The sequence below is a fragment of the Chlamydomonas reinhardtii genome, chromosome 13 (genome assembly GCF_000002595.2).
Source record: "Chlamydomonas reinhardtii strain CC-503 cw92 mt+ chromosome 13, whole genome shotgun sequence".
NCBI classification, from domain to species: Eukaryota; Viridiplantae; Chlorophyta; class Chlorophyceae; order Chlamydomonadales; family Chlamydomonadaceae; genus Chlamydomonas; species Chlamydomonas reinhardtii.
This window is the reverse complement of record NC_057016.1, coordinates 3,075,468-3,098,204: the sequence shown is the minus strand read 5'-3', so window position 1 is coordinate 3,098,204 and position 22,737 is coordinate 3,075,468. Positions and strand designations below refer to the sequence as shown.

At 62.8% G+C, this 22,737-nt stretch overlaps 4 protein-coding genes across 5 annotated transcripts; 3 read left to right on the top strand and 1 right to left on the bottom strand.

Annotated features, from left to right (window-relative positions):
- Positions 1 to 9: 9 nt before the first annotated feature.
- On the top strand, positions 10 to 3,187 carry CHLRE_13g584775v5 (uncharacterized protein). The gene has a single exon (XM_043069642.1). The coding sequence runs from the start codon at positions 215 to 217 to the stop codon at positions 494 to 496; it is 282 nt and encodes a 93-aa protein (XP_042917617.1). The 5' UTR covers positions 10 to 214; the 3' UTR covers positions 497 to 3,187.
- A 120-nt stretch (positions 3,188 to 3,307) lies between these two features.
- On the bottom strand, positions 3,308 to 10,519 carry CHLRE_13g584750v5 (uncharacterized protein). Of its 2 annotated transcripts, XM_043069640.1 has the most exons (12): positions 9,457 to 10,519; positions 9,123 to 9,268; positions 8,682 to 8,776; positions 8,253 to 8,367; positions 7,892 to 7,935; positions 6,220 to 6,300; positions 5,863 to 5,940; positions 5,402 to 5,455; positions 5,233 to 5,346; positions 4,874 to 4,939; positions 4,326 to 4,586; positions 3,308 to 4,128 (listed from the first exon to the last, which is right to left on the bottom strand). In XM_043069640.1, the coding sequence occupies exons 1-12, from the start codon at positions 10,275 to 10,277 to the stop codon at positions 4,012 to 4,014; spliced, it is 1,992 nt and encodes a 663-aa protein (XP_042917616.1). In that variant the 5' UTR covers positions 10,278 to 10,519; the 3' UTR covers positions 3,308 to 4,011. The 2 variants fall into 2 exon arrangements, with proteins under 2 accessions (XP_042917616.1, XP_042917615.1); XM_043069641.1 differs by lacking the exon at positions 5,402 to 5,455.
- Positions 10,520 to 10,649: 130 nt separating this feature from the next.
- Positions 10,650 to 16,580, top strand: CHLRE_13g584700v5 (uncharacterized protein). The gene is made up of 11 exons (XM_043069639.1): positions 10,650 to 11,305; positions 11,678 to 11,800; positions 12,129 to 12,208; positions 12,481 to 12,562; positions 13,174 to 13,538; positions 13,864 to 14,141; positions 14,540 to 14,616; positions 14,907 to 14,999; positions 15,260 to 15,768; positions 15,977 to 16,040; positions 16,201 to 16,580. The coding sequence occupies exons 1-11, from the start codon at positions 10,691 to 10,693 to the stop codon at positions 16,444 to 16,446; spliced, it is 2,532 nt and encodes an 843-aa protein (XP_042917614.1). The 5' UTR covers positions 10,650 to 10,690; the 3' UTR covers positions 16,447 to 16,580.
- A 149-nt stretch (positions 16,581 to 16,729) lies between these two features.
- CHLRE_13g584650v5 (uncharacterized protein) lies at positions 16,730 to 20,987 on the top strand. Its single transcript, XM_043069638.1, has 9 exons — positions 16,730 to 16,902; positions 17,035 to 17,271; positions 17,554 to 17,649; positions 17,921 to 18,081; positions 18,288 to 18,405; positions 18,733 to 18,963; positions 19,211 to 19,270; positions 19,588 to 19,688; positions 20,091 to 20,987. The coding sequence occupies exons 1-9, from the start codon at positions 16,816 to 16,818 to the stop codon at positions 20,278 to 20,280; spliced, it is 1,281 nt and encodes a 426-aa protein (XP_042917613.1). The 5' UTR covers positions 16,730 to 16,815; the 3' UTR covers positions 20,281 to 20,987.
- The last annotated feature ends 1,750 nt before the right edge of the window (positions 20,988 to 22,737 follow it).

Genomic DNA, 22,737 nt, shown 5'->3' with positions numbered 1-22,737 from the left:
CTCCGCGAGGAGAAAAAGAGAAAGCGAGACGTATACAACGGACAGAGAGAAAGGCGGGAGGGTTTGTGTGGTAATTGTTGCAGTGCAGTGGGTGACAGGCTGGGTGACAGCCCTGACTACCCGCACTCCTGTCTTATTTAGATGCTTCTGTTTGGGTTAGGCACCGTCATGTCGTCCGATGACCATACCAAGCGTGGGGACCTGCCCCCCACTAATGGAGCAGGCGGGTGTCGCTGCGGGTGAAGTCTTCTGCAATGGCATCGTGGGCCTCATGCGAGCACGCCGTCGTTGTGATGGCGTCGCCGCCGCCGTGCATGCGGCCCCGGCAGCTACGGGCATGCCCTCCTGCTGGCCTCATCGCCAAGCGCAGATGAGCGATCGGCTCTGCTCTTGGTCCCCCGAGCTCAAACATTCTCGCCAGCTCGTATCTCTTGTGTGTGCGGCGCAGGCGGCGCCCGCTGCACTTCCGGCCGGAACAGTAGATCGTTTGATGTGATATGTGTGTGTGTGGGGGGGGGGGGGCGGGGCGCAATCGGAATGAGACGGCCTGGGTGCCGCGAAGGTGGGAAGGTGTGCTAATGTCACGTGCCTGTCACAGAGCTGTGGGTCTCTGCTGAACATGCAACCCCGTCTTTCGTGGCACCCTCAGTTCTCCAATCGGTACAGTGATAGGTCCTTGTTTAACTACCAGGAAATACCTGATACATAGTTTTCTCCGGCGCCTTCGATGTGCACGTTTGGCGTTTCCAACAGGTTGTTGGGCGGCAGGTCGGTGGCGTGATCGGCTGTGCGAGCCGCAGCGTTCGCGTTGGTGCTTGTGGCGTTGCGGGGAACTTGGAGGTTGTTGCAATGTAGTCTCGAATGCAGTGCTCTCTAGCACAGCCACGCGCCTTTAACCTCACAGCATGGGTTTTTTCGTGACATGCGGCGACCTTGTCGGTGCACGTGTGTGTGTTGTGCTTCCGCTGAGCGCAGTCGATGAAGGGATTCATGTGTGCAGGTTTGTGGGGCTTCAGGGCAGGGGTGCAGGATGGCGGGTCTTTGTTGCAAGGAGAAGGACCAAGCGGTTCAGCAGCGCAAATGCTTGTTTAGGTGTACCGGTCATGCTATGGAGGCGATGAGCAGGCGAGTCTGATTGGCATTTGAACAGCCTAATGGTTGTTGTAATGATGCATCACTGGATGTGTTTTGTAGTGTTTTGGGCACTCTTCCGCTCGTCTTTTCCCTTGAGAGGGAAAATTACATATTGTCGTAAGTGTTTCGGTTGCAGTCGCCACCCCCCAAGACTGGCACCCCCCACGACTGGCACCTCAGCGCGGGGTGAGAAGCTCGCGATACGTGTTCGGGCTTGTTGTACAGTTTGTTTGCAAAGGATGACAGGTTTGCACCGGTATTTCTTCATCACGCGACGCACCTGACAACCAATTCGAAAGACTGACACGTGTACATATCTGTGTCGGCTGGAAGATGGGGTGCTCGTGTGCCATGTGTTTGGACCGAGCGGCGGCTCTCGCACCTTGCTTAGCAGCCGCCCTGCGGCTGTGCGTCTGACACTCTATTTGCGCGCGGCATGCACAGCTCGAAATAGCCGTGGAGAAGGCGGCCAAGAGAGATTCGGTTTGGGGACGACGGCATGGTACATACGCATTAATGGTGCTGAGAATGGCCAGACCCGTCAGCTGCGGGTGCTGCAAGGAAGCGACATGGCGCAGCGATTGACACTGCGTTAGACTCTGCTACTGCTTGCAGGGGGTTCGAATAGATCGGATCGCGCGCAATGATTCACATACAGTACTGGAGCGCTGCACGCGTGTCGTTTTGTGTGCGCGGGATGAGTTGGCAATGCGAGAGGGTTGGTATGTAGTGTTGCTATCGTCACGGTGTGCTTGTAGGTATGCAACACGCACAGAGTGAATGAGCGGGTCAGGAAGGACCCCGCAAGCCTGCTGCTGCACCGCATGTCGCGCTGCGGAAAGCACGGCTGCTAGGGTTGCCGTCGCCAGTGAGAGGGTGGGCCGGGAGGCGCAGCGACACCACAGGTAGACCTGCGATGATGGAAGGGGAGGGCGGGAAGATCTGTGGGCAAGGCGGGAAGCGCGTGCAGGAGGCCGGAGATGAACAGTGATTACAGAGCGACGGACTGTGTGTAGGGCGCGTTGTGTAGGGCTTGAGCTCGCCTGTGCGCGGCAATTGCAGTGCCAAGTGTTGGCGGGTTGTTGTTCATGAGCGGTGAGCTGATGGTAAGGGCGGTTGTTCTTTGTGCTGTGCCTACTCGCTGAGCAAATAGTCCAACACTGCGCACTCGAGCACTGGTGACGTTAATGCGGTTAGCACGAGGGGGCCGAGTGCGTGCGCGCGCGTCCTGCAAATCCGCTGTTGGCATGCACATTCGTTCTGCGTTTGTTAGCTCCCCAAAACCAGCGCTGCCGCCGGTGAATGCATCATCACTCCAGCCTAAGTAACACTTTCTGCTTGCTGTGCGCGCGCAGCCTTTGGGAGCCCGCGTCAGAGCACATGGGTTTGCCGCTAGGCCGTACGTTAGTGCGTGAGGTGCAGAGGGCTGCGCGCCGCCTCTCTCCTTGAGGGCTGAGGAGTTGCGCGGATTTTATCATTGGTGGAACGCTGGTCACAGCTGCGCGCCTGTGGGAGTACAACGCCTGTGCGTGCCTAGCATTTGCAGTCTGTACATGCGCGGCGCTGGTATAGATGCGAGCCGTCGCGCTTAGGAGCATTGGGGTTGTCCAAGCTCAAGCTAGTGGCTCGTGCAACATGGAGCTCGTGCGGTACTGCATACGGTGACACAGTTTCGGAGCGACGCGGAGGTTTTGTGGGGGATAATTTTGTGTGTGTATGTGCGGCTCCTGTCAACATTGGAGATGCAGTTGACTGGTTTGGATACCGGACGGCAAGTCGGTAACAGGCAGGGGTTGTAACAGGTTTGTCACGTTCTTGCGCTGTACATGCACACAACACTAGGTCAAATCGAAATGCCGAGGCTCGAGCACTGGTTGGCTGTAGCTGGTGGCCGGCCTGAGCAAGTGTGGTGTACGGACGGTGGCACGCTCTGTAGCACTGTTCGCACTTTGTTGCACTTGATCTGCGCAAACCCTTTTCATTGCAAAAATTACCATATTCTTTGGGATAAGGCACGCCGCCCACTTGCATGCTGCTGTAACGACATTCATTACATTCAACGGCGCCGTCCACGGAATGCAATGGACCCGCACTGCGACTGACAGCCGTGCTGTGGGCGGAACACGGCAGTTCTACGACACACAAGTACATAACCCTGCGGACGGCGCCCTGGGGCATCTAGATGTGTCTTTTACCAACTGTCCTACTACACGTGCAGCCTGCAATTGGGCATCCTCACCAAGCTCCTGACCAGTCGTCAGTCACTGTTTACCGGTCGTCACCCAGTCGCTCCAGACATCCGCCCCACCACCGAGCTGCCGGGGCGACAGTAACGAAGGGACATGTGTTGCAACCGTGCAGCCTGGGATCTGCTGACGCGGACCCGGGATGAGGGGGGGGGCAACTCACAGCGTGCCGCGTGTCCACACCTCGTACTCCCACCCCCCGATAGACCCACTCAGCAGCCGCTGCGACGGTTGCTACGGTTACTGATGATGATTATGCGTTACAGGGTTGGAAGTGTGCAAACGAAGAGCCTGGCCTTGGGCAGCGGCTCCCGACCGTGACCTCCAAAAGACTGAGATGAAACGCAGACAGCCATACCCAGCCATGTTCATTGGGGCCGTATTCCCTCTCCATTGGCGTCCTCAAACCGGCTTTTTGACTGAGTCCAGCAAAACATGCGGAATTTCATCAAGCCTCTGTGGGCTTCATACGGAATAATACACTGCGCGTGGGGAGGGTGCATGCAGGGTGCGCGGCGCTCAAGCTGAGCCCCATCCAGTGATTGTACTTGGCCATATGCATACCTGGTTTACTGGTGCCCAATAAAAACATGGAAGGTATCCTTGCCAGCCGGGTGCACTGCTGCTACTGCTACGGCTTCCGCCTGGACGGCAGCGGCGAGTCGTCTTGCGGTGCGCCCACCACGACGCCCTCCTCTGCGGTGCCGCCCACCCCCTGGCCGCCCTTGACCAGTCCCTCGGCCAGGTCCTGTGCGTGCAGTGCAAGGCACAAAAAGGATGGAACGCACGAAGAACACAAAGGGCCATGTGCGTGTGTCGGTGTGTGTTTGTGTCTGTTACAGGCATACAAAAAAAACGGTGTATCAAGCACTGACGCGCACACACAGCCATACAGGCGCACGCGCTCCTCCACCCCCACTCCTGCACCCAACCTCCCCATCGCACCTGGAAAGACACAGTGGCTGACCCGCGCTTGGCGGCCTTGGGCTGGTGCGGCGCCGGAGCCCATCCCGTCATGAATATGACCTGATACGTGGCGGTGATGCCGCCGCCACCATCACCACCGTCGTCATCATCACTGGCGCTGGTCGCCCCCGAGCCCTTGCTCCGTGACTCGTCACGCCCCTGGCTGCCCCCCTCCTCCGCCTCCCCTTCCTGGTCGCGGTCCGGCCGGAACCCGAACATCGACTGGTACACAGCCGCGGCCTGTGGGCCAAGGGTAACGGGCGGGCGGGCGTGAAGCGGTGAAGCGTGTGGGCCGAGGCGGTCCCGAGGTGGTACCGGGCAGGCGGGCGTGCGGAGTGGGGTGAGCGGGCAGGGCCTATCGCGTGTGAAGGACGGGCACCGTTCTTCCCATAGGCCAAGCGCTTACAAAAGCTTACAAAATGTGCGCGCTACTGCAGGACGTTAGCGCTATATACGGAGATCAAGCGCACAGCCCCCGCTGCCGTGCTGCGTCACCCGCGCCTCACGCGACGCGCCAGCACACTCACCGCCAGTGCTGAGTCCCGGGGCAACATGCGCCGCCGCTGAACGCTGGCGTTGCCCTCACCCAGTGCCTGTGCAGGGAGTGGATCACATTCATGAATTCATGATGCGTCAAGGAGAATCGCTGTTGTAGCCAGGCATAAAAGGGGAGAGGCGCGTGTGAGACAGGTGAGAGCCCCGCACAGCCTTAGTATGGTGGAGCTACGACGCAAGCGCAGCGTGTGTACGGCAGGGCAGCGCGCGCAAGCGGCCGCCGCAGGCGGCCTCCTCGCGTTCCCCTTTACCGTATTGTACGGCAGTACCGTAATCCTCACAGCCAGCCGCGGCATTCGGCCCGCGGCGCAGCCGGCACGCTCTCTCTCACCCGCAGGTGCTGCACCAGCTCCAGCGGGGAGGGGTAGCCGATGTGGAAGGCGTCCACGTCGACACTGGGCAGCCGCAGGTCGGCGCGGGTGAGCAGGTTGCCGGCGTCCCGCACCTGCGGGGGGGGGGGCGGGGAGGAGGGGTTGCAGACCACACAGAAGGGGTGGAGCGGGGCGGGAGCAGCCGTCCAAACGAGGGGGTTGCAGGTTGCCGGCGTCCCGCACCTGGGGGGTTACATTCATGACCAGTTAAGGAAGTGGTAGACGGTAGACCTTGCGGAACATCAAGCGTTACCGACCATGGGGGCGGGGAGGAGGGGTTGCAGATACCAGCCCAAACTAAACCGAACCCGATGCAATAGAGCGAGAGCGGGGGCAGGGGTTCCAGACCACAGAAGGGTGGAGCGGGGGCAAGGGAAGCCGTCCAAACGAGGGGGTGCAGGTTGCAGGCGCAGCGTGGCTCCAGGCATGCGGAGTACGACGACGACGAACACGGGGCATTCGATGCGTGTGACAAGGCGTGTGACAAGGCGTGTGACAAGGCGTGTGACAAGGCGTGTATGCAATTACAATAGCTGATAGGACTCCTTTGCCACGACACACAACACGTACACACACGACCGCGGCCGCACCTGCGCCAGTGGCGATATGACTGCCGACACGCCGCCCTCGCGCTCCATTTGGGCCAGAGCGCACGCAATGCGCAGCTCCTGGAATCGTGGGCGCAAACACAAACAGGCGCACACGGTCATTGCGTTCTCCGTCCCCTCGCGCCCACACAAACTACCGTGCCGTGCCGTGTCTTTCTCTCATTTGCCCCCGCTCTCTTTCTCCCTCTCACATTCACATGATACATGCACACAAGCGCGCTTAAACTTCCTTCAACACACGCACACACACATACACGCACACGCACACACTCCGGCGTCGTCTTGGCGGGCTTCCGTTTCATGTTCAACATACACACACGCCCCAGCCCGCCCGCCCACCTGCAGTGTGTCTCCGCCCAGCAGTGCCGCCAGGAACAGGCCGTCCGGCACCAGTGCGGCCCGGCACTGGGCCATGGCGCCCTGGAGGGGAGGGAGGAGGCGGAGTGAGGGGTGGGGTTAGCCGTTCATGTGAAGAACGGAGTGATTACGTCACATGGGGAGATGCGCTGGCGGGGTGCAGCGCATGCAGGCGGGGCGGAGCTTGGGGAGCTGGGGCGGCGTGCATGTGTGACGTGCGCGCTACCATGGCGAGAGTCACATGGGGCTTGAAGGGGAGCGTGCGCGTCGCCAGAGAGCACGTGCACGGTAAGTCGCGCGCTGGTAAGGCGGGCAACCGCTGCTGCTGCTTGTACATAGGGCGCGGCACAAGCGCAGCAGCCGCATGCACTCGTGTGTGCTGAAAAAAACAACAAAACTCGTGTGTGTGTGTGTGTTAAAAACGAAACGAAAGCCCGCCCAGACGTATGTGTGTGCGTGTGTGTCGCTGTGTGTGTTAATAAAAAGCACAAGGAAAACAAAGCGCAAAGACAATTTGTGTGTGTGTGTATGTGTGTGTATGTGTGTGTGTATGTGTGTGTGTGTCTGTGTGTGTGTTAAAGAGCACAAGGAAAACGTTGCGCAAAGACAGTGTATGCGATGCAGCAAAGCGACGGTTTACGGATGTTACCTGAAGTTACCGCGCATACCTGCTGCGGTGAGCCGCCGGTCTTACCAACCGGAAATCGCGCAACCCCCGCTGCTCTAACCTCGAGGGGGGATTCGTGTCCACACGCTCTCAAGGGTGCAAACCCATGCATGTGCTCACGGTACCGTGAGGCCCAGGCACTCCTACGAATCCTAGCTCCTCGTCGCTACTCCTGGCCGCGAAGTCCAAGCTCCCGCCCAATCCTCGATGAAATTCTCACCTACGAGCGAATAAGAAAACAACAGAGCACAGGGCGGCAGCAGGGGAGTGTCACGAACAAGAGCGAAGGAACATGTTAGCGCGGCGGCGCGCGACGAGCAAGAGCAAACACGCAGCCCAGTCCCAGCCCAATTAACTATACTAGGGGTTGCGCGATTTGGGAAAGAGACGGAGGGTGGGCGTGTGTGTGTGTGTGTGTGTGTGTGTGTGTGTGTGTGTGTGAATGCCGTGTGTGTTGATGCCCTGTGTATGCTACAAGGAAAAAGGAAAAACACAAAGCGCAAAGACAGAGTGTGTGTGTGTGTGTGTGTGTGCTGTAGCGGCGCGAGTAGCTGCCGGCCCCGTGCTGTCGAGCCGCCAACTGTTCCGCACCGCACGTCACTGTGGCCTCCGGGGCGCGCGGGCGGGGCAGTGACCGCCACTGCTCAGTGCGGCCCCGCGCGGGTGCGGCCCCGGAGGCGTGTGCATCAAGGTGTGCATGGGGTGTGGTGGGGCTTGGGCTCGTGACGGCGCCGTGCGGGATGCTGGAAGATCCGTCGTGGCGAGGTCTAGCGTGCTTCTGAGTGTCCTCTACGCGCGCACGCTGTTCCTCTGGGGTCCGCCCAAGACGACCCCAATCCCATGCACAAGCACAACGAGCACTCATACACAACAAAAACAAATATGCATACACTGTCGTGCGCGTATTGCTTTCCTTGTGCTCTTTAACACATACACGCGCAGTGCACAGCCGTGTCTTGCCCTCGCCCCAAGCCTCCGCCCCCTCACCGGTAGGTCGTTGGCCCAGTGCAGACCCATGCAGCTGATGATCACTGCAAAGGCGGCGGCGAGGGAGGGGGATGAGGGGCGGGGAGGAGGTAGAGGTTCTGGCGATTCAACTCCAAGTCGACAGACCCGAGACCCAGAATCTGCACTGGGGGAAGACTGCGATGCGCAGGGTGGGCGGAGTCCGCGGAACCATTGCAGCTAAGCCATGCTCAATGCAAGCCCCACATACCACGCCGCCCCGGCCCCCATGCATCTGGTTCGCATGATCAAGCGGCGACGGAACACGCCTGTCCGCATCCGATTTAACAAATTCAAGCGGCGGACACACGCCCGTCCCCAGTCGACGCCGCTCGCCACTCACAGTCCACGCTCTTGGGTGCCAGCGGCAGGTGCTCCTCATCGCCCCGCACATAGCTCATGGCGGGCCAGGGCTTGGCGGTGGGGTCGGGACAGGAGCGCGCCTCCGCCTCCTCGCGCTGTGTGCAGGTCGCGTAGCAGCGGGGTCCGGGCGCCGGTAAGAGGCAGGAGGCGGGCGCGATGGTGCGTGGATTGCGTGGACGGCTCCCACGGGTTCCCCACAGACCGCCACCCCTGCTTTTACCTATGGTCCCGTGTATAAGCCCGCATTGGTTTTTCCTAGGTTCACAAAACATATTGTCACACATGATAAACAAGCACATAATGATCAGAAAATCCTGTTCTCTTGTCGGCTTCGACTTTTGCCCCTTCCCTGTGCCCTTTTTTCCCCCGCTCCTGCTCCCACTCCCGAAGGCGGCCCCTGCAATCTCACCTGCAAGCGGTCCAGCATCTCCTGGCTGGAGTCGATCACAATGACCCGCTCGATGCCCGCCCGCCCGCCGCCCAGCTGCCGCACCACCGGCAGCGCTGTCGGACGCAGCGGTGCGGAGCAGGGAGCACGCGCGTCAGCAGCAGTCGCGGCAGGGCGCGGCGGCTGCGGCTGGGGCACCGGAACGCACGGGAGGCGCGCGGACACACACATACACACACGCACACACACATACACACACACACACACATACCAAGCCCCGCACAGCAATGCCGTGTTCCACACGCACCGGTACCACCATCGCACCCGCCACATGATTCCACAGCCACAATCACCAGCATCGTCGTCCACGGAAACATCCCTCATTCTAACCCAGATCAGGATTCCCTATGCGCCGCCTCCCTTTCTTCCACCCTCCCTCCCCTTCCCTCCCTGCTCCCTCACCCGCTCCGCCCAGCACCACAGCTGTGGGGAAGCGCACGCGGCAGTCCTCCAGTCTGTCCAGCAGCCGCCCGCTCACAGCGCCCAGCAGCGGGTCGGACACGTCCTGCAGCGCGGCGGCGCGGCCCCGCTGAAGCGCCTTGAGCGGCCTGCCAGTCGGAGTAGAGCGAGAGATAGAGTGTGTGCACATGTGCGTGTGTGTGTGGGGGGGAGAAAACAGCATATCACGTACGCTATGCTGCCGTCAGCAACCTCCCAAAGTGCGCCATCGGGGCATACCGTAGCCGAAATGTCAAAAATGCTGCTTGTTCGCACGCCCCCCGTGCCCCACACCCACTTGTTGAAAACCTCCAGGACAGCTCCCAACCCCTCCTCACGAGGCGGTGCGCCGCCGCCGCCGCTGCCTCCGGCGCCGCCGCCGCCCCCGCCTCCAGCGCCTCTACCCCAGCCGGCTCCGGCGCCGCCTCCCCCCCGATCTCCGCGTCCGCTCGCCCCCGTGCCTTCCCCGCTGCCGCCGCCGGACCCCGTGCGGCAGCTGCCTCCTCCTCCCCCGCCAGCCGCCGCGGCGCTGGAAGCAGAAGCAGCGGTAGCAGCGCTGGCGGCGGCGGCAGCAGCTGAGCTGGTGTGCAGGCAGCAACGCAGGCCGTTCAACCTCGTCGCCGCCGCCGCCGCTGCGCATACCGGCAGTTGTTGCGCTGGCTGCATGCCACTGCTGCATGCCTCAGCCTCAGCCGCGCCACCTCCCAGCGCGCCTCCGGCTGCGCCTGCCGCTGCCGGCAGGCGTGGCGCAAGCACGCGGTGCCGCCGCGCCAGGGGCGGCCACGTCGCGCTGAGCCGTGCCGGTGTCGCCGCATGCGCGCTTTCGCTGCTGGCGCTGTTGCTGCTGTTAGCGCTCTCAGTGTTGTCTGTGCAGCAGCTCCTGCTACTGCTAATGTTGTTGATGGGGCTGCTGCTGGTGCTGCTGTGACTGCTAGCGCATGGAACGTGTGAGAGGGGAACCGGCCTGAGGCTGCTGCCCGGCGCTGCCGCCAGCTCCGGGGAGCCGGTCAACGCCCTCAACAGCGCACCGCCGCCGCCACTGCTACTGACAGCGCCTAGTTGCGAGCTCGAGCTTCCAAGCGCCGAGACGCAGGAGGCAAACCATGGCGCGGCGCGCATGGCAGCGCCGAAAGCTGCCGAACGGGGGCACCAGGTCGGAAGGCTGACGATGGAGGTGCAGTGGCGGTGGGTGGCACCACGTCGTTCCGGCCGTAAGCTGCTATCGCGCTTGACGGCAACTGGTCTCTGCTTTGCTGTCACAGCCAGCAGCCCGTCGTTGCACCTAGCAAGTGCCCGCGATGTCCAGGCTGGGGGTGCACGCGCAGGAGTCCCTGCTCCTTGTTGCCGATAATGGAAATGAGACAGTATAAGATAAACATTATGTACTCAGAGGCGCATTGACGTTAACGCACCGCTGCAATCGCGCCGCGCAACACCATTCCGCATTTTGCCCTTCCCACAGATCATTTTGCATGTTGTTGCATGTAATTGCTTACATGCCATCCTGCTCGTAAGCAGGCGATGAACGCACTATGAGAAGGCTACTTGTGCAGCACTTTCTTTCGCGAGCAGGCTGCCAAAACAGTGCTTCTCTAGTCCAAGGCTTTTCTTCTGAGCTTTCGTTTGTATCTAGTGTCAACTCGCTTCTTTCCACTTGTGGATTTAGTTCAGCATCACCCGCGACGCAACGCAAGGAGCCATCAGACGACGTGCGTGACCGTGTTGCTAGCGGAGCACAGGCTACAACATCATCGGCGCAAGCAGCCACTGCACGAACAGCAGGGGCTCCTAATCCTAGCGACCTTGGGGCTTCACCACCCTCGACAGCGGCCAAGGCGGCACCGGCAGCAGCGGGCACCGCCCACCACTCCGATGCTCCCCAGGCGACAGGCGCTAGCGGCCGGCCCGCATCAGACGCGGACATTCCTTTGACAGGCACGGATGCATCGGAAGCGTCGGGAACTAGCGGCGGCGGCGGCGGTGGCGCTGCTTCCGCAGTAGATGAAGCGGAGCGGCACGCGGCGGTGCTGCGGCAGCTGCGGCAGCCGCCGCCGGCGCAGCTGCTGCAGGTGGTGCCGACGCCTGAGGGCGCCACACGGGAGCGGCTGCTGGTGCGGGACTTCATACAGAACTCGCTGTACCACCCCGTGAGTTGTTGGTGGTGCAATGCAACGTCTGACGCTGTTGGAGATGCATAAGGTGGTGGTGGAGGGACGGGACGGGCTGTGGAAGGCTTACGGTAGTAGGGTACCCATGGGTTGCTGCAAGAGGGTTTGTGGGATGGTGTTGTTGACAGCTCGGCTCGGCTCTGCAGATCACGGCACGGCTGGCTGGGCACGACCACATACAGTCCGCCTGCCGCAACCACTCATACGCGCTGCACGCCTTCCGACCCCCAAGCATCCCCCCCGTCTCCGCGCGCCTCTTCCGTACCCCTTCGGGACCTCACGCGTGTGCGTGCGTATGCGTATACGTTACGTGTGTGTGTATGTGTGTGTACCGTATGTGTGTGTGCATAGACGCTGGGCTACTTCAACGCCCCCACGCCGCCTGTGGGCAGCGGCGGCGGCATCAACTACTGGAAGATATACTGTAAGGACGAGTTCGATGTCATCATACACAACAAGTACAAGGAACTGGAGGTAGGGGCTGGGGGTAGGGGCCGGGGGGGGAGCGAGCTGAGGGTAGGGGGAGCCGGGCGATTGCTGGAGGTTGGGCTGGGGCTGGGGAGTGTTTCTGTTGCCTGTGTTAGATTGTCAAGTACGGTACAGCATATCAAGCGTACAGACGTATTGTACTGGCGCAGACCACGTATTTGGATGTTGTTCACCAGCGGTGTCCCTGTACATACGGTACGGCACATCGTGACATCGGCGTACAGACGTACTGTTCTGCATCAGGTCTAAGGGGGTGTTACTCAACACCGCCACTCAACTCGCACACCTGCCCCTGCTTTGCCCCCTCCGCCAGACCTCGTTCCTGACGCCGGCGGAGATGTTCAGCCCCTGGTACGGCGCCTGCATCGCGAGGCACATGGTGGAGCACCGCAGGTGGGCGGGTGGGCGGGTGGGTGATGGGTGGGTGGGTGGGCAGCTGGTGAGGATGTGAAGGTGTTGGGATGCGGAGGGCACCTATGGCAGCAAGCGCGAAGCGCACGAGTCGTTGGACTGCGGTTACAAGCTGCACGCATGGGTGCACGGTGCACGGGGCGGGGCACCCCCATCCCTGCCTTCAATGCACCGCCTGCAGCAAACACCATGCCGGCCTGTTCGGTCGCCCGCCAATCGCCCCACCCGCCTGCCGGCCGCCACTCCGCCTGCAGGCACCACCTGGGCATGGAGGGGCAGCCGCTGCACATCGTGGAGGTGGGCGGAGGCAACGGCACGCTGGCGCGGGACGTGCTGGTGAGTGCGTGTGTGTGTGGTAAAAAAACGAAACGAAAGCCCGCCCAGACGACGCCGGAGTTACTTACTGATACCTACCAATTTACCGAGCGTCGCGTGGTTGCCGTCACCCAGGTAGTCATACTTACCCGCGATAAGCCTGTAACCCGTGTGTGTGTGTGTGTGTGTGTGTGTGTGTGTGTTGATGCTGTGTTTGTATATGCGTGTGTGTATATGCGTGTGTGTATGTATGTGTGTGTGCATGCGTGCGTGCGTGCGTGCGTGCGTGGGGTGGCAGCCGACAGCGGCCCGACAGCTGGAGGGGCAGAGCGGGGTTGCGGCGGACGGGGTGGATTGCGGCGGCAGAGACACCGGGTATGGCGTGTAGGTAGCGCCGCCTTGCAAGCGCCAGGCGGGCGCAGGTGGGCTGTCGCGCCTGCGGCACGTACTGCCTTCAAATGCTATGCTTTGGGATTAGTACGTGAGCATTCCCGCTCACCACCACCACATGGCCCCTGCCCCCGGGATTGTGCCTGGCCACAACTTCGCTTCTTCTTTGCATTTATCATGAACGCAACCCTCGCCCGCCGCCCGCCTACCCCACCATCTCTGCCCACCCCTCTCGCCTGCAGGACTGGCTGCGCGACCACCGGCCGTCCGACTACCGGCAGACGTCGTACACGTGCCTGGAGATCAGCACCAGCCTGGCGGCGCGGCAGTACGACAAGGTGGTCGTACAGGGCGGACACGGAGGCCGCTTCCACCTGCGCCGGGGCAGCGGCCTGGACCCGGCCACCTGGGCCGGCATCGGCGGCGGCCCCGCCGGCAGTAGCAGTAGCAGTAGCAACAGCAGCGGCAGTAGCAACAGCAGCACTAGCAGCAGCAATGGGAGTGGGAGTGGGAGCGGGGGTAGCTGGATGCAGCCGCTGCCGGCTCCGCGGTGGGAGCACACGTTCGTGCTGATGATGGAGGTGCTGGACAACCTGCCGCACGACCGGTGGGTGTGGGGGGGGGGGGGCGGGCGGGCGCCGGGTCGGGGGGCGGGGGTGTAAATACCAGCCTAAACTAAATCAAACAGCGGAGCACAGGCAGAGGGGTGGCCGAAGTGACGTGTGTATACGTGTGTGTTGTGTACGGGAAACTGCGTGCCGGCATGCGCGGACACGGACCCCCAGCGCGCGCTCCTCAGTGCAGTTGAGGCGCTAGCGGCTCACACCAGCCGCAACACCACCACCGCAACAGCTGACCGCCCGAGCGCGCCTTCGCCCGCCCGCCCACCAGCCTCACCCCACCCTGCCCCCTGCCTTCTCTACCCCTTGCAGCGTGTTCCGGCGGCGCGCCAGCGAGCCCTGGCTCCAGACCGTCATCCGCCCCTCCGCCTCATCCTCCGCCTCCTCCCAGCCCTCCTCCTCCCAGCCCTCCTCCTCCTCCTCCTCCTCCTCCCAGCCCTCCATGGAGTCGGGCCCCTGGCGTGAGGCCGCCGAGCCGCTGTCCGACCCGCTGCTGGCGCGCACCCTGGCCGCCGTGTACCGCCCGCCCAGCCGCGAGCAGCAGCTGGACGAGCGCTTCAACAGGGTGCTGGACTTCATCCTGGCGAGGGGTAGGTTGGGGCCGTGGGTGGGTGGGCGGGAGGGCGGGATGCTTGCAAGGGGTGCCCTGGAGCGTGTGTGTGTGTGTGTGGGGGGGGGGTTTACATTCGTGATTGGCTAAGGATATGGAAGAGCGGGGAGGGAAGTTGGAATGAAAAAGCTGAGTGACGATTGCTGATAATGTCTTCTTGATTGCGCACGTTCGAGGCGGCTGATTGCACCCGCGCGCGGAATGCTGCTGTGGGTCGCAACGCAACTCGGCGTGGCGTTTCGGATTGGCGCCTAAAAGGCCGCCTCGCCGGCTCTCCACCCCCTCCAGCCTGCCCATCTGCCTGCCACCATGCGCCACCCCACCCCACCTACGACTTCACCTCGTAAACTTAATACATGTAACCCCACCCCCTCCCAGACGCCCAGCCCGCCAGCCGTGACGAGGTGCTGTGGCTGCCCACCGCCGCCGCCGCATTCATGGAGCTGCTGCACGCGGTGAGGGGGAGGGCGGCGGCTGTGTAGCGTGTGGTTCCCCGCTTGTGTATGGTGGCGCTTGGATGGCCTGGACCCATGTGGCTTCCGCATGCCCTATATGCTTATTGTTGGAGCCTGCGCACCGCATGACCACCTGTGCCTTTCATGACCTGTCTGGCAATCCGGTGCGTCTGGCAGCGGTTCGGGCAACACACATCATAGGGCCGTGCCCCAAGCATTCGTACGCAATTAAGGCTAGCAACTATATATTTCCTGGTACACTCCTGCATGACCGCGTTGTGGCTTTTCAGGTGCGGCCCAACCACTCGCTCATCGCGGCGGACTTTGACAAGCTGCCGGACGTGCGGCTGGCCGGACGCAACGCGCCGCTGGTTGCGGAGAAGGTGCGCGGCGGCCGCGGCGGGGGCGGCGGCGGGGTCGGCGGGGGCGGCGGGGCTTGTGCCCCTTATGCCCCACACCCGACTCCTGCCCCGTTTGGCGACGATCCCTTGACAAATGGGACCTATTTCGCTGGGCTCGGGCATCTAAGTCTCACACGCACGGCCAACCCAACGCCCCGCGACTGCCACTGCCATTACCACTGCCACTGCCATTACCACTACCACTGCCACTGCCACTGCCACCGCCACCGCCACCCGCGCAGGTGGGCGGCCGCAACATCGACCACGACTCTCTGTTCGTGCCCTGGGGCACCGCCGACATCTTCTTCCCCACCGACTTCGACGCCCTGGCCTCGCTCTACAAGGCCGCGGCGGAGCACGTGTGGGGACCCGGCGGCGTCGCCACCAACGCCTGGGCAGCGCAGCAGGCGGCCGCGGCCGCCGCCGCCGCCGCCGCCTCGGCTGCCGCGGCTTCCGCGGGTTCTGCTGCTGCCGTAGGCAGCGGGGCCGGGAGTGCGCGGGCGCCACCGCCCGGGACCGCGCCAACGGCCGCGGCCGCCGCTGGGCAGCCGGGGGCAACGGGGACAGGGTCAGGGCTTGCGGGGACGCCGTCAGGGACGTCGGAGCCGCAGGAGGAGGAGCTGTCCAACCTGGGTGAGGTGAATGCGGAGCACTTCCGGCAGGGCGCGGTGATCAAACGCTACCGCGAGATGTTCAACACCGCCACCATCTGCGCCTTCAACCCCATGGTGGACGACTTCGTGAACGCCAGGTGGGAGCTGGTGGGGTGGGGTGGGGTGGGGTGGGAAGGGGGTTGCGGGGGCAGGCACTGCCCAATCCCGCAGCAGCGAGACTACGAAACCTGTGTGCCGACGTTGTGCCGCAATGACTCGGGCGTGCCCGCCATGACCCGCACCGCATGACGCGCAATGCCCTGCGTGTCCCCCCCCCCCTTGTGCCCCTGTGCCTGACACGGCCAGGTTCTTCTTCGGCGACTCCAAGGGCCGCCTGCCGCCGGGCACGCCACGCCCCACGCCGCAGCCGGTGAGTTGGAGGACGGCTCTCTTACTTGCTGCGCGCCTTACATCAAGGCTTCGGGGCTAGCTGCCTTGCTACCGCACATCGGCTCGCACCTTCTAACAACCGTCCTACGTCTACAAGCTGTAAGTGAACTGGCCCTGTGGTTTGCTTTGCCCACTTGCAGTCCAAGCCGCGGCTGCCGACGGGCCAGCCGGCGCCTGGGACCCTCGGCATCAAGTCACACATCCCCGCGGCGCCGGCGTCCAGGGTGCGCGGCCGGTCGCAGCAGCAGCAACAGCAGGCGCAGGTGCAGCAGCAGAAGCAGAGCTCGGAGCCGGTACTGGGCGGCAAGCGGCGAGGAGGAGGAGGCGGAGGAGGCGTGGGGGGCTCGGGCGGTGTCGGGGGCGGCAGCGTCGGCGGCAAGCGGTAGGCCGTGCTCACTTGGTGCCTGGCGCAGGGTAGGAAGCACGGAGCTTGTAGGGAGCGAGGCGTGTGTACGCAAGTGACAGAAGTCCGTGCGGTGCTAAGGCGTTTTGGAGGCGCTGTCTGTAATGATGAGTGGCCGTGCCTTGTGCCTAAAACCCGTCAGTGTTGTGCGAGCCGCACCACCAACCGCTGCGCTGGAGGCGGGTCGTGTCGCGGTTGACCGCAGTGCGATCAAGCAGTCTTGTGTATACTTACCAACACGGTTCAAATACTAGGCCATACTAATACATGCATTCTGCACTCGTTCGTCCTTGTCGTTAACGAAATGGCTCGCCGTGTAGCGACACGAGCGATGCTTCCTGTGCTCCTCGGGATGCTTGTCAGCTTGCAACACCAATCGACTAGCCTGGGTGTACCTCTGAGCGTGACTGTCTACAACGACATACCCGCGCACTACGAGGTGAGTCTCGCTCGTAGTCGGGTCGAGTCATGTCGGCATCCCATCCTTGTGGCCGCGGCGGAATGTCTCTCGCGCGGCTCTGTCCTGCAATGCACTGGCCATGACGACAAATGCATTTGCACCGGTCCACAGGTGCTCGCGGGTGCGGTGGCGACGGCCCGCTCCCACCTGGGCGCAAGACCGCGCGTGGTGTGGGCAAAGCAAGTGCGAAAGGCGACCGTCAACGAGTCAACCGGGCAGCCGCTGCAGTACCCGCCCCCCTTCGGCCTTGTAGACTGGGTGGACGGGTCGACGGGAGACGGAGCAACTGGTGGTGGCGAGAGCAAAGGCGGTTCGAACTGGACGCTCGTGCAATTGATGCCCCCCACGGTGAGTTGATTGCCTGGCTAGCGTTTCCGGGGTTGCGCCTGTTGATGCTTGCGGGTTGTTGGGAGCCGGGGCGGGGGCCAAGGTTGGCGTGACCAGGGTGGGCTTGTGCGGTGGGCTTGCTTTGGTGTCCGCCTTGTGGTAAGACGTCGTGGCGTTAACCCTCCCTGGTGCCCTTGACCTACCTACGGTGCCCGATCTATCTACCGTACATAATTGCCTCCCCCAATGTACCGTACCCTCCCTCCCTTCCTCCCTTCCTCGCTGGGCCCCCCTCCGCCGCAGAAGCGCGCCTCCCTGCGAGAGCAGTTGAGGCCCCACCTGACCTGGGGGCCCGTGGACGTCCTCATATGCGTGTCACCTGAGCTTGATCGGGAACGGGTAGGGGCGCGTGCGCATTATTGTGCTGTCGGAACTCTTGGATGGTTTGATTGCGTACCGGCGCAAACGTGACATGGGCCGCCGTGTTTATCATCAGCGGCGTACGGAATCTCAGCAGGCAAGCGATGTAACGCAGCGACAGCCAGCCCCTTGCCCATGTACGGCATGCCTCATGTGCTGCGTGCTGTACGGCATCATTAACTCATTACAGTACTGTACTCACGGCCGGTTGCATGCGTGCGTGCGTGCGTGCGTGCGTGCTCACGCGCAGGCCTGTGCGGTGGTCGCGGAGCTGCTGTCGGCCCGCCTGGTGGTGGGCCTGCTGCATCGGGCCGACATGGTCACCAGGAACAGTCCCTGGCTGCAGCCCGACAACAACCCGGCGCCGCTGCTGCCGCTGACGCTCACGCCGCACGTTGCCGCCGCCGCCAAGTGAGCGAGCAGCATGCAGGCGCGAGCTGGTCGCAGGCCGCATTTACGTATGTCCGCCGTGGACCCAAACATAACCGCCTTGCAGACGGGATTCCGTACGCTTCATGCATGCGACACGCCGTACCACACGTTACAATCTAAGCCCGCTGCTCACATCCCTTGCCCCTCTCCCATACCTCCCTCCGTCCCACGCCTCCTGCATGCAGCAATCGGCTGATGGGTATGGCGGCTGTGGAGTGGGGCACCCTGGTGGCGCCGTACTCCCCGACCAGGCAGCAGCCCTGTGCCAGCCGGGCCTGCCTCACTGCCGGATTCGTCATCCAGGTGGGCCGTGGGTGGGCCGTGGGTGGGCCGTGGGTGGGCCGTGGGCCATGGGCCGTGGGTAGGCCGTGGGTGGGCCGTGGGTGGGCAGGCAGGCGGTGCGACCGGTCTAACAGAGGGCTTGCCATGCCTACACACGCCCCGTCCTCGTCACCAGCCTTAAAACCAGCCCTCGACTTCATTCGGCACCTCTTCTTGCCGAGTACGCCAACAAGTGCCGTCACGAGTACTGGTGGCAACACCCACATGAACCCCTTTGACGCTCGATCCAGCTGTTGACCGCGACGGCCCGCGGCTGCTGACCATGATGTGCCAACTGTGCCAGCACAGGGCACGCTGCGCTCCTGGTCCGCCAAGAACGGCAAGGGCCTGATCCGGAACTACGGAGCCGTTTGGGCGGACATGCTCAAACAGCAGCAGGAGCAGGGGAAGGAGCAGCAGCACCAGGGCCGGGGCCAGCTGGTGAACGTGACGGTGCTGGGCCGCGGCAGCTATGAAGACCTGGGCGTGCCGCCGAAGCTGGCGTCCCGTGTGGTGTTCCACTCCGACCTGCCGTACCCGGTGCGCGGTTTTGGGTTGGGCAGGGGCGTTGGTGTTGGGTTGGGTAGGGGCTTGGGTAGAGGATTGGTTGCACATGGGCGTGGGTGGTGTGTTGGGTAGCGGTGTCCTGCAGGTGCTTGTGGGGCTGCGGCGCTACCGCACAGGTTGGGCCGCAGTATGGCTGGTAGGGGTGGTGGCGCGCAAACAAACGTTTCTCTACCACACTTGCCTAGGGCCACTGACGCTGCCGCTGTTGGTGTTGCTGCAGGAGTTCTGGGACGTGGTTCACAGGAGCTATGCCCTGGTGCCCGCGTTCGGTAACATGCAGGTGCGCGTACTGGGGCTTTAACTTAAATTTGGCCGGCCGAGCGGACCATCAGTCAAGCACCTGTAACCACCAGCGCAAGCGCAGCCTCAGGCAGCGCGACCCCTTCCGCGGCCCTCACGACGCAATCCGCCATGCAGCACACGCCTCCACTTTGCCACACAGGCACCCTGCCCCACGCACCCCGTCTCACCATACATACCGTAGTTTGATCCCCTCCCTTCCCCTTCCCCCTCCTGGTCTTCCCTCCCTGCTCTCCCTCCCTGCTCTCCCTCCTTCCTCTCCTCCCTGCCTCTCCTGCCCCCACCTTCCCCCTGCAGTACCTGACCAGCCGCATGAGCTCCACCATCCTGGCCTCGCTCACAACCTGTGTGCCCATCATCATGGACCCCCGCATGAGGGCCGTGTACAGCTTCTTCCGGTGCGCGGCGGTGCTGGGGGCCACGTAGGGGGTGTGTCGGGGTCTGCGGTTTGTGCGGGTCCGCTGCGTGTGTGGGTTTACGGCTTGTGGGAGCCTACGCTTTGGGTGGGTGTACGGTTTGTGTGGGTGTGTCATCTGTCGCCGTATTTGGTCCGACACTGCGGCTTGTGTACGGCCACCCTGGGGAGTGCTGCAGACCTGACGGAGGTGTCTTGCATGGTAGTGTAGCAGCACAGACATCAAGCTTCTACGAGCCCCGGCACCCACGCCTGGCACCCCCATCGCTTGGCCTGCACAGCTAGCCTGTAGCCCCAAAGGCTTCACCAACGGCCCCACTTACCCAACTCACATTTTGCCTGCGCGTGCCTTTGCCCCTACCTGGCTCAACGTACGCCGTCGCAGTGAGGAGCACGTGTTTCTGCAGCAGCCGGGCGAGAGCGAGGTGGCGGCCATGCAGCGTGTGTTGGCGCTGCCCGAGCAGGAGCTGTTTGAGAAGCGCCGGGCGGTGTGTGCGCTACGTCACGAGCTGGGTCAGCGGGCGGCGGCGGTGATCCGTGCGGCGCTGCAGAGGGCGGGCGGCGGTAGGGTTTAGTGGAGGCAGCGGTAGAGGCAGCAGCAGTCAGTCGCGGTTACGTGATTAGGCGCCGGCCAATGCTTTAGTGTCAGAGACCGGGATGGTGAAGGAAGCTACGGCGCGATGGGATAGAGTAAGGGGCAGGTTGGCGTAGTCCTGCCTGTAGTTTGCAGCGTATTCCCAGGACCCAACATTGAACAGCCAGTTTGCGACGTCAAGGCATGAGCGCGCAGCTGCTAGAACGCCGGAATGAGCATACCGAGGCGTCGATGGCTTGCTGGCAAGCGGGTAGTTTGCTGACGCGCATGTGAAGGAAGCTCGGGCGATTCAGCTGTTGGTGTCAGCGGCATGCCATCAAGGTTTGGTGACAGTACGTGGGCGGCGGGCGCTGTAGGACTGAGAGAGCAGCTGGACGAACACGCACCAAATACACAGGTCACCGTTACTTCCTTGAAGAGCTCACTCAATACGTTGATGTTGGTCATTCGCGGGAAAGCAAGGTTGCTAGCAGGCGTGGCGGCACTGAAGTGAGGAAGGCCTAGGGGTGCTTGGGGCATGGCGGCATGCAGCAAGGGAAGCGTTACTTGTCATGAGGTACGGTTGCTATGGGCAACAAGGAGGTGGCTGCCTTATGGCAGGAAAAGGGCTGATCCCGGGTCGTTATCAACCCAGCCACCTTGACGCGGGCGCCTACTAAGCACACGCCTCTATGTTGGGGGCCTTTGGCATCCAGCACCTGCCCGCCACGCCACGCCAGATAGCAGGGGCCAGGGGCGCGTCCGCGTCCGAGTCGCGGGCGGCGTGCTGCAGCAGGGGCGGGCTTCAGATAGCAGGGGCGCGTCCGAGTTGCGGGCGGCGTGGACGCTGCGACGTCCTCATCCGTAAGCACGCCGTGGTGTGACGCCCAACCAAGCATCCGCAGCAATGGAGTGCGCTGCGGCACGTGGAATTGCTGCAGGGCGTTGTCGGGGCACCAGGCTATCGCAGTAGCCGCGCAAGCCCGCCTCAATCACCGGGGCCTTGACAGCACCAGCAGGTTTGCCTCTAACCATGGGAGCTATCTACCAGTAACTGGAAAATCAGCAGAATAAGCTCAAACGCGAAAGAGCGGGGAAAAGAACGGTCCAAGGGGGCCGGTCCTAGGATCGCGCGGATTGGGCGCCGCGATGGGAGCCGCAGCGCGCGCCAAAAGTCCCGCAGTGAACGTGTATGGGGGGGGGGGGTTGAGTTCGGGGATTCTGAAGTTACTGAGTTTACAGAGGGAACGTGTATGGGGGGGTTGGTTCGAGTTCGGCGATTCTGATGTTACTGAGTTTACGGAGGCGGGGTGGGACTGGGTGGGCATGATCGCGCAGGTGGCCAACGTTGCGCAAGGGTGCCGCAGCTCCGAACGACACGGACTATTGGTTCCGGATTTCATGGATGTAACGAACGTTTACTGAGTTTACGGCTATCTGGGGGGCGTTGGAAACGGGGGTCGTCAGTGGGGCTGTGGGGAACGGTGGGAATCGGTGGGAACCTGCATGGTCATGTCACCGCGGGAGATGCATGGCCAGGTAGCCGCGGTACCGTATGGACGCGCTGGAGCAAAACGTCTCTCTAGGGGCGCATGCCGGCCTGGCTGCTGTGGCCTGTGGGGGCCTCAGGGTGTGTCCCTAGCTCTCATTGGGACCCACCGGGGGACCCAACGAAGGTACAGACCCCGGACTCGCACGGCTGTGTTACTGTCATGCCCCGCGGGGGATGTATCGCGACATACGGTACGGTACGGTACGGTACGGACGTGCGCGGAGCAAAACGTTTCTCCCAGGGGCGCATTCCAGGTTAGCTGCTGTGGCGGTCCCTGGGGCGCGTGTGCCAGCGTGTTCAGCTCCCTGCCCACCTGATGCGTCCAACAGACCCGCATGCTGGTGTCGTTTGAACTGGCAGGGGAGGCGCACGTCACACGCCAAAATCACCGGCACACAGTACGGCACACCACATACATAGGTGGGCGGATAGGAGTACTATGACACGCACCGGCCACCAGAAGTGTGAATCTACCGGATATTGCGTGAACGCATTTGAATTGGGGGTTGTTGGTTTTGGGGTTGTTGACACGCCCCCGGCTATGAAGCTGGGGGCGGGCTCCAGCAGCACAGCTGGGAGCGTGTAATTGGGCTCGCAACGGCATCCAGCACGGTGCCTCGAGCGGGCTGGTGGCCTGCCAAGCGCGCGCGATGGTGGGTCGAGCCCTGTCGCCAGCCGGCGGCCGTGCACGCCTGCCCGTGTGCCCGACTGTGTGTGTTGCGGTGGTGTAATGCACTGCAGCGCGCTTGCTGCTGTTGGTGTGCACGTCTGAGCGGCAGGAAGGCGCCGCGGCGACATTCGGGGCAAGTCTATTTGGCGCGACCCACGCAACGGCGCAAAGCCACGACCGGTTGCGTGCACCTGATGTGTGCTGCTGTGCCATTGTTCATGCGCTGTAAAGGTGGC